Source organism: Sinocyclocheilus grahami, unplaced genomic scaffold (genome assembly GCF_001515645.1).
Source record: "Sinocyclocheilus grahami isolate Dianchi unplaced genomic scaffold, SAMN03320097.WGS_v1.1 scaffold343.1, whole genome shotgun sequence".
Classification (NCBI taxonomy): Eukaryota; Metazoa; Chordata; class Actinopteri; order Cypriniformes; family Cyprinidae; genus Sinocyclocheilus; species Sinocyclocheilus grahami.
In genome coordinates, this window is record NW_015505522.1 from 432,378 (window position 1) to 442,625 (window position 10,248).

Below are 10,248 nucleotides of genomic sequence, written 5' to 3' on the forward strand. Positions count from 1 at the left end.
TTTTTCTAAAAGTGTGCATTATCTTTTGAGTCAAATTCTTGCATTTAATCAATGAATTAGAATAATAAGACATTTGGGCTGTTACCAAGCAAATTAAATCAGTATCAGCTAAATTCATCTTTGCAGCGCAGAGGAAACACAGAGCTGCGTCTGAGGCGGCGTTTAGATGCATTTACACACTGTTTAGTGCAGGACACGAATGCATTTAACCTGCAGTTACAAATGCATACATAATAGTTTGATATATTAAACATAAAACGTTGAATACTGATATTTGAAATTATTTAAATAATTAAAAGATACTTTAAATGTGAAATTAAAACCGCCAGTAGGTGGCAGCAAGTCACTGTTAATAAGTGAGTCACTGCGATTGAACCGAATCATTTAAACGCTTGATTCATTCAGGAACGAAACACCGTCATGTTGCTCAGAGACGCACAACAGTGCTGTGGCTGTGTTTGGAATTATTTGTATTGGCGAAATAGCACAAAAACAGTAGGGGTGTCTGGAATGTTTTTTGCAAAATACTTGATAATGTCAAATCGCATATCGTTAAAACAACAATTATGATATTATCACAGAGCATATATATCGCACACCCCTACGAGCAATCCTCGTGTTTATAGCCACTTAATGATCCATCACGTGTGGTATTCCTCATGCGTGTCTGCTAAAAGAGTAAATGCCGATGTTGAGGCAGAAGCACTGACCCGCTGGCCCTCCTGCAGCTTGCGCTCGGCTGAAGTCGTCAGGGTTCCTGTGGCTCCCGCCAGGGGCCCGCTCTCCTGGAGACGCTTCAGCTCTGCAGTTGATTTGATCTTTGAATCTGGTTCCAGCTTTCCGAGCGTCTTCAGCTCCAGCTCCTCGCTCTCGGGATCCGCGTCTCGCTTGTGTGATGAAGCCAAACGCCGCGGAGCACTGACGTCACTCAGAGGCGGGAAAATAGGAGCGGGAGCGATATGAGCCTCTTCCTTCTCCTTCAGAGCAGCAGTGAGCTCTCGGATCTCTTCATCGCGCTCCTGCAAGACACCAGAAACCGTCAAAAACACACGTCCTGCACATGTAATAACATAACCTTCACTCAGCTGTGTTCAAAAACTCATATTATAATAAAGTATTACTAATTAACTTTATTCAGCAACAACACATTAAATTGATCAAAACTCAAAGTAAATACTTATATATATATTAATAAATGTTGTTCTTTTGAACTTTCTATTCATCTGTGAATCCTGAAAAATTAAATGCATCAGAGTTTCCACACAAATATTGTGCAGCACGACTGTGTTCAACATTGATAATAATCAGAAATAGATTTTTTGAGCAGCAAATCAGCATATTATACTGATTTCTGAAGATCATGTGACACTGAAGACATTTAGTCATTTAGCAGATGCTTTTTTATTATATAATAGGCCTAAATAAAAAGAAAACGGATAGAATACAAACAGAATAGAGAAGCGAGTATTAGTTTTTTTTAAAGAAAACACAGTAAATGAATAGAGTGCAAGTCTAAAAGGGGAAGTTTTTTTATTTTTTAAAGAATAGAAATAGAATAGAAAGTGCCAATATGATGCTGAAAATTCAGCTTTGACCACAGCAATCAATTACACTTGAACAGATATTCAGAGAAAACAACAGATATTTCACAATGTCTACTGTATTTTGTTCAAATGAATGGAGTCTCGGTGAGCAGAAGAGACTTCTTTCAAAACAACAAGCATCCTGCAGACGATCTTTTAAACGAATCTGATGTTAATAGCAGGTTTGGTGGAACTGCCAGATTCCCAGATGACTGTATGCTCTCGCACACCACTGACCTCTAGCTCCTGGCTGTAATATTTCTTCAGGCTGCTCTTCAAGTTGTTGAGTTTGTTCTCGCATCTCTTCTCCGTCAGATCCCTCTCGGTTTCCAGCGTCTCGCTGCAGAAGGACAGAACTTAACACCATGCACATGACTGTGTTCTTCACGCACAGAAGCACTAGTGAGGCACCTGAAGTCGTCCTGCATGCGGCTGATGACCTCCATCATCTCAGCGCAGACCTGCTCTCGAACCGCGGCCTCCAGCTCCTCTTTCTCCTGCCGCTGACGCAGCACTTCACGCTTCAGAACATCGATGGCCCTCAGCAGCGCCTGAACACAGCACAATTACACATCTTCACGCTTTCTGATGAGTGACGTCTCACATGAAAACACACAGCTGGGTAGTGACTGATCACATAATGGTGCACTTGTAATCAGATTAAACTACATTTTTAAATATTTGTAATCAGACTAGTTACATTATTGATTTGATGATTACATATTCCCGCCATAGCGACAATTTAATCATGATTTATTGGTTCTCCCCAATACTTCTTTTTCATCTTTTACATTTTCCTTTCTAAAATAACCTACCGCTTATACACACACTAATCAGATGGATATAATTACACAGAAAACTGAGATGCCACACAGCATTTGAGCACTGGATTTCCACAAATCATCCACATAAGAAGCGTTTTCTCAACACTGCATCAGCTCCCGATGAACACATTAATGTTTATTTGAATTATGGGTTATTTAACCATGTGTTATTATGTCTTTGGGAAGCTTTTGTCTTTCAAACACATTAAAATGCACAGATTCACATGATTTCTTATTTGCATGTAATGCAGGGATTCCCAAACTTGAGATTTGAAGGTAATAAGTGAATAATTAAGTAACATGTTTGCATGTTCATGGCTCTCTGACGATGGTTAATGGTCACATGACAGTCAGGTAAACAAATACAATATTTCATCTTTTTTATTAAGCATTTTATTTAATTTATATTTATTTTGATTTTACTTTTTTATACGTTATATTTCAATTTCACAAAGAAACGTACAGTATTTTGTCCAAGCAATGATAAAAGGACACATTTAATTTATAATTCGTCTTAAATCTCATTTTGTAAAAAAACGAAATCGTGAATCGAATCGTGAGTTGAGTGAATCGTTACATCCCAAATTATTAGCTTTTCATTAAACTCACAAACCCCCTGAATGAACACCCGTCTGAGAAACCTTGACATAATACAACGTTCAATGCTGTTAATAACTCTCTCTCTCTCTTTATATCAGTATGGTACAAGATTACCCCATTTAAATCAATGTGATAAACGAGTTAGGTCAGAAGTAATCCAATTATATTACCTAAAGCATGTTACCAACTACAATTTTTGCCATGTAATTTGGAATCAGTAAAGGACTACAACTTGCAGTCCTCTCGTCTCTGTGAATGAAATAAAAGTGTATTTACTTCAGGATCAAACATGGTGATGTCTCCTTCCTCCTCCTCCTCCTCCTCCTCCTCCTCCAGTAGCGTGGTGCTGTTGGGATGCGCGGGATGCTCACGGAGCAGCGACAGAATATAAGCCACTCGCGTCTTACTGCATGGCCCATGCACCAGCTGACACAAGAGACGTGTGTGTGTGTGAATGGAGAGTGTTACCGTGTGTCCAGACGAGGAAAGATGAAACGGTCGGTCATGTTGTTACCTGTGTGGCGATGGCAGAGAACTTGAGCGCTTGCAGCGTCTCGTCGTAGGTGGAGGCGCAGGGGTTAATGCTGACCAGCATGCAGGAGCGGCCCTGACCACAGAAGAAGCTCTGCAGGACCCTGCTTAACTTGCTGTCTCTGAACGGGACCACCAGCGGAGGACGAGACCTGCGGCAAGCACAGTGTTTATCCATCAGCAGCAGGGTTGGGTAACGAAAACCGGTTCCAAACTCCCACGAATCAGGTATAACACCGTGTCCTAACTACACACGACGCGACAAGATTCCAGCGACAAGCAATGCAGCGATGTATTTGCACAGAATTCTGTTATAAACAGATCAAACAGCACTGACATAGAAAACCATGCTAACTATAACCATGGTGTTGTGGCAGAAATAGTCGAATGTTATTATATTATTCATTTCAGAGTTTGTACAATGTTTTGAGAGAGAAATTCAAGCACTTTTCAATGCCTTTCAAGCATTCATTTCCATCACTTTAAAGCTCTAAAAATTATCCATTTTTAATAGGATGACAAAAATATGCTTTATGGTAAACAAACACCTTTGTAATGTTATAATAATAATTTTAAAAAACATCAAATTTCCACTCTAACCAGTAGATGGCAGCAGAGGAGCGCTTATTGGTTTATTAGTTATTCATTTCTACTTTTGGCTTTATATTTAGGAATGATAAAATTTTATCTATTATAAAATAGATAATTTTTTTTAAACTATTATAAAATATCAAATCATCAAGAAATCAAATTTAGTCAAAGTTTTGCACTTTTTTGGGTATGAAGAAAGAAAAGTCACAAAGTGCCTGGAAAAACTTCTTAAATTTGCGACTTCGCACATAAAGTGAAGTTATCGGTCAGTTACATATAACACTATAGAAAAATAATGGTACATTTAATAAGAGTAAAATAGCCTATATTCATTTTCTATATAAAATTTAACATTTTATGTTTACCAACTCAAGCTCAGTTCTTCACTTGTGTATCACCAAGAAATAAACATGTAATATTATGAGTAAAGCCCCGTTCACACCAAGAACGATAATTATAAAGATAACGATATTAGCGTCCACACCAGCGGACGATATCGTCTGTTTATTCCAAGCGCACATGCATCTGCCGCTTTAAATTCTTGAGTTCGTTACAGCAGGATGGATTCTGATTGGCTGTCAGTGTTTTATCATTCATCAGCTGGAAAAAAATCGTTTTGAAAGTGATCACAACGATATCGTTCCTCTGTATCGTTATGGTGTGAACTATGCTATTCTTTAATATTGAGGACGATTTTTAGAACTATATCTTTATCGTTATCTTTATAGTTATCGGGCTTGGTGTGAACAGGCCTTAACAGCACTTATTCATGCAAATCAATAGTAATTTTATGATTAAATATTCCCCCCAGCAATACCAAATCTGCTCCTGGGGCCACCATCTGTAGAACTTAACTCAAATGTTAGTCTGGAGCCCAGATCAGGCTGTTTATGGCCCCCAGCGGACCCTCACGCTCTAGTATCGTGAAGCTCCACACTCACTTATTGGTTTGATTGTGTCTCAGAGCAGTGATGCAGCGGCCCAGCGTCAGCAGAGAGGTGTTGATGTTGTTCGCCTCCTTCATTCTCTCGCCGTTCTGCTGGGTTTTACAGCGCTCAGACCCCGCCAAATCACACACAGAGAGCCTGCCGGGAAGAAACACACGACAACTCCACATTAAATCCTTCTGAGGTCTTTTAATCGGCAGAATAATTCTACAGGGTTCAGTCCAATACAGCAATTACTACGGTAACGTGGACGGACTCACTCGCTGATTCTGGTCACCTGTCCCAGCTCCGCTTGAGGCTTGACATGCAGAACACGGATAGTGAAGATACTATGGCTAAAAATGCCAAGAAAATACATCATTATTATATTTTGCCCAGTTGTGTGGATTCACATTGAAATGACTGAAATTCAATGAACAATGGTAAACGTGTCGGCAGCTTGACGTTAGTTAAAGTCATCTGTTTTTCTGCATTATGATGTACATCTGACTGTTATGGATCATTAGAAAAGAAAGAAAGAAAGAAAGCGTAGGACAAGGATTAGGATTTTGAGATGTGGGCGTTAAACGATTGAATGAAGATCCAATTACAGTATTTTGATAAACCATTGCAAGATCAGGTGTTTGAGGTTTTAGTAATGAAACATACACGTGGATGAAATAAGATCAATAAGAACAGTAAGATGTATAAAGAAAACCGAGTGAATTTCACTTCACAGCATCGCTCATGATGTACCTGCGGCTGGAGTTGTGGTTTAGGTGAGTGCTGGCAAAACTTTGGTTGCGTTGTCCAACTTTAAGCACTTTCCAGGCCTCTTCTGCACTCTGTACCTGAATCCAGGTCAGATCTAAAGCAACGAGATGAATCATTCAGTATGATTAAAATTGAAAGAAATATCAAAAGTCAAGAGCAAATTGATACACATTTAAATTAGTAACTGAAAATGTCATTTCTGTTCTGTTTGTGATAGGGATAGGCGACTTAGGACTTAAAACTATATCACGAAATTTTCTGGTATTTATTGCGATAATGATATCAATGACGATAACTCATATGCATCCACTGAGAGATAAAAAATAGGGTGTTGTGATCACACAGGTAGTGTAATGTCCGTTTCATTCATACTGGACTCCAGAGGGCGCCCTCGCGCATAAACTCCACACATGCATCACTGAAGTAATAGAACTGATGACGTTCCAGGAAATCCCTCATATGGACAAAGACATCCAGTAAAAGTAAAAAGAACATACAAACGCTGAAACTGATCAAACATGGAGACAAACACGATTGTGACAATCTATGGTTTATCCGCGTTCAAGCCATCTTGGGTATTTTTATTAGAATAAAGTATATTTATAATGCAATGCTAATCGACATAGGATTTCTGCCTCATTCTGTAATATGAAACCAGGTCTGGTCAGAAAAATAAGTTACTTCAAACACTCCACTATAACGTGAATTTGGAGTAAAAGTATGTAAAGTATGTTAATCTTTGTTGGATAACAGGTTTGTAAACAGGCTCATACACATGCAAAACCTTGTTACTGTAGCACATTTATTCAAGGCTCAGACCGATCTTTTTGTCGCAGTGTACAGCTCCGACCAAACAGCTCCTCATTTAGCGATAAACTCCTCCCAGGTTCACCTCTGCCTTCCGCCACGTCGCCATGTCTTATCCTTGTTATCGCGGGAGGACTAATTCTTATCATGGGGAGAATTTTTACCAGTCTATCGCAAATGATAAGATAGCGCCCATCCCTAGTTCAATCCTCTACATTGCGAGTAAATCACTCGCATATGCGACCAATCTTACTCTGGGCAACTAAATAATGTCTAACATTAGCCATTGGCGGCAAAACTTTGGTTGCGTTGTCCAACTTTAAGCACTTTCCAGGCCTCTTCTGCACTCTGTACCTGAATCCAGGTCAGATCTAAAGCAACGAGATGAATCATTCAGTATGATTAAAATTGAAAGAAATATCAAAAGTCAAGAGCAAATTGATACACATTTAAATTAGTAACTGAAAATGTCATTTCTGTTCTGTTTGTGACTTAGGACTTAAAACTATATCACGAAATTTTCTGGTATTTATTGCGATAATGATATCAATGACGATAACTCATATGCATCCACTGAGAGATAAAAAATAGGGTGTTGTGATCACACAGGTAATGTAATGTCCGTTTCATTCATACTGGACTCCAGAGGGCGCCCTCGCGCATAAACTCCACACATGCATCACTGAAGTAATAGAACTGATGACGTTCCAGGAAATCCCTCATATGGACAAAGACATCCAGTAAAAGTAAAAAGAACATACAAACGCTGAAACTGATCAAACATGGAGACAAACACGATTGTGACAATCTATGGTTTATCCGCGTTCAAGCCATCTTGGGTATTTTTATTAGAATAAAGTATATTTATAATGCAATGCTAATCGACATAGGATTTCTGCCTCATTCTGTAATATGAAACCAGGTCTGGTCAGAAAAATAAGTTACTTCAAACACTCCACTATAACGTGAATTTGGAGTAAAAGTATGTAAAGTATGTTAATCTTTGTTGGATTTAGAATTATTCAGCTTTTAAGAACCAGCAGAAGATATGCCGGTTTCTCGGCAGTGGGCGGAGCTAATGCGCGAACTGCTCTCATTGGCTGGCGCTCATCTATTACCCTCCCCGTTTTACTTTCAGCAAATCAGTTCGAGCGAACGCTGACAACGTGATTAATATTCATGAACCCAGCAGATAATAGTAGTAGTAGTATCTATTAATAATAATTACTATTACCTATGACCAACAATATCTTAAACACCACCACCGAACTAAGTTCAGTTAAAATGACAAATGTTCATTCATTCATGGTTACCAAGTTTGAGTTCTAATCACTAGTTCTATCATTAAATAGTGCTTAATTATCATAATATAATGCTTGATTGGCTGAAGTTAAGAGTGCACATTCAGTTATTTAAAAGCTGTTACATTTTACAAAGATAAGCTGATTGGGTGGAATCATGTGTGTGTGTGTGTGTGTGTGTGTGTGTGTACCTACTTAACCATATTTTGGGGACAAATTTGTACCCAAAAGTGAGCAAAGCCTGACAAAATCGGCACAAACCTCAAATTGTGGATGTCCTCATTTGTAAAACCGTTATAAAAATAAAGTAAACAGTTTTTTTTTTACTTTTGAAATTGTAAAAATGCAGAAAGTTTTCTGTGAGGGGTAGGGGTGGGTTTAGGTTAAAAAGTGTATAACTATCTGTATATAAAAACAATAGAAGTCTATGTAATGTCCCCATTTAGATAGCTAAGCGAACGTGTGTGTGTGTGTGTAAAATAGTATATCAGTCTGGCGAGTAAACAAAAAAATGTACTAGCCAATGGTGATTATATTGCCAAGGTGTGCGTAGAGGGTTGTAGTTTGTGATTTTTACCCTTTACGTAAGGATTTCCATGTTTGTCGTCGCTGAGGCGTAGTGTGGCTCTCTTGCGAAACTGAAGTGAAGGTGGAGCGTCCAGGAGATCGTAAAGAAACTCGTTGTAGATCTCATAAAACGAGACCCAGACTGAGAACTGCACACCCTCCTCAAGATCCTCCCCACCGCTGAGACACAAACCATTCGCCTCCAAACACACGCCAGCGGAGTCTGGAGGACAAACACACACCCGCTCAGAAGAATCTCTACAGTTTTGTTAGGATTAGGGACAAAATTCTGCATTCGAAATCTTAAACACATCTAACAAATGCAGCAGGAATTTGTCACTTTTCTACAAACAGAAAGGCAGTCTCTTTGTTTAAGTGTCCTAACATATCAATATTCAGTCTGGGCTGCGTGAATAATTCTCAGGCTGGATGTCAGAGAGCTCCTCACCCTCCAGCTGTGTTGCGATGTGGCTGGTCGCTGAGAGTCCGCTGACGCCGCTGTCCCAGGACAAACCCGCTCGCAGCCGAGACTGACGTCCAGCCGTGCTTTCCTCCTGGACAAAACAAAGACAATCAGAGACGGCCAAGAACAACCTGAAACTCCTGAGGGACAAAAATGATGTTAGGATTAGGGACAAAATTCTGCATTCGAAATCTTAAACACATTTAACAAATACAGCAGGAATTTGTCACTTTTCTACAAACAGAAAGGCAGTCTCTTTGTTTAAGTGTCCTAACATATCAATATTCAGTCTGGGCTGAGTGAATAATTCTCAGGCTGGATGTCAGAGAGCTCCTCACCCTCCAGCTGTGTTGCGATGTGGCTGGTCGCTGAGAGTCCGCTGACGCCGCTGTCCCAGGACAAACCCGCTCGCAGCCGAGACTGACGTCCAGCCGTGCTTTCCTCCTGGACAAAACAAAGACAATCAGAGACGGCCAAGAACAACCTGAAACTCCTGAGGGACAAAAATGACTGAGGACAATAATTAGTATTATTCTAAGTGTTTTTACAGAAAAATGGCCAATAATGTCTCAAGAATCACCACCTGCTCATACATTTTTAGTATGACAAATATGCATTCATACATTTATGACATGTTTTGGTTACAATTACTAAAGTTGTATCATTAAAAAACAACAACTAACTAGTAACTTAAAAGTTTTTGTTGTCTTTCCAATTATTCTGAAATGCTAATGTAGATGAGAGAAAAAAAAAGTCTAGCGGAAGTATTAACTTATTTACTTCTAATTGTGTATTTTTACATTAAAATAAATGTAACTAATCAGTTACAGTTACAGAGAAAAAAATGTGTAATAAAATTACAGTTACTTATGAAAATGTTAATGATTACAAAGGGGGCTACATTTGAATTTTCACACACACACACACACACACACACACACACACACACAAAAAAAAAGTCTAGCGGAAGTATTAACTTATTTACTTCTAATTGTGTATTTTTACATTAAAATAAATGTAACTAATCAGTTACAGTTACAGAGAAAAAAATGTGTAATAAAATTACAGTTACTTATGAAAATGTTAATGATTACAAAGGGGGCTACATTTGAATTTTCACACACACACACACACACACACACACACACACACACACACGTTCGCTTAGCTATCTAAATGGGGACATTACATAGACTTCTATTGTTTTTATATACAGATAGTTATACACTTTTTAACCTAAACCCACCCCTACCCCTCACAGAAAACTTTCTGCATTTTTAC

General features: G+C 38.8%; 1 protein-coding gene across 1 annotated transcript in view; it reads right to left on the reverse strand.

The window, feature by feature from the left end:
• Nucleotides 1–10,248, reverse strand: part of kif20a (kinesin family member 20A) — a 24,998-nt gene that overhangs the window by 5,642 nt on the left and 9,108 nt on the right. Inside the window, 10 exon segments of the mRNA XM_016296012.1 lie at nt 711–1,019; nt 1,821–1,923; nt 1,995–2,134; nt 3,284–3,433; nt 3,522–3,690; nt 5,071–5,214; nt 5,337–5,411; nt 5,812–5,923; nt 8,515–8,727; nt 9,306–9,411. Coding sequence (XP_016151498.1) covers nt 711–1,019; nt 1,821–1,923; nt 1,995–2,134; nt 3,284–3,433; nt 3,522–3,690; nt 5,071–5,214; nt 5,337–5,411; nt 5,812–5,923; nt 8,515–8,727; nt 9,306–9,411 — 1,521 coding nt within the window.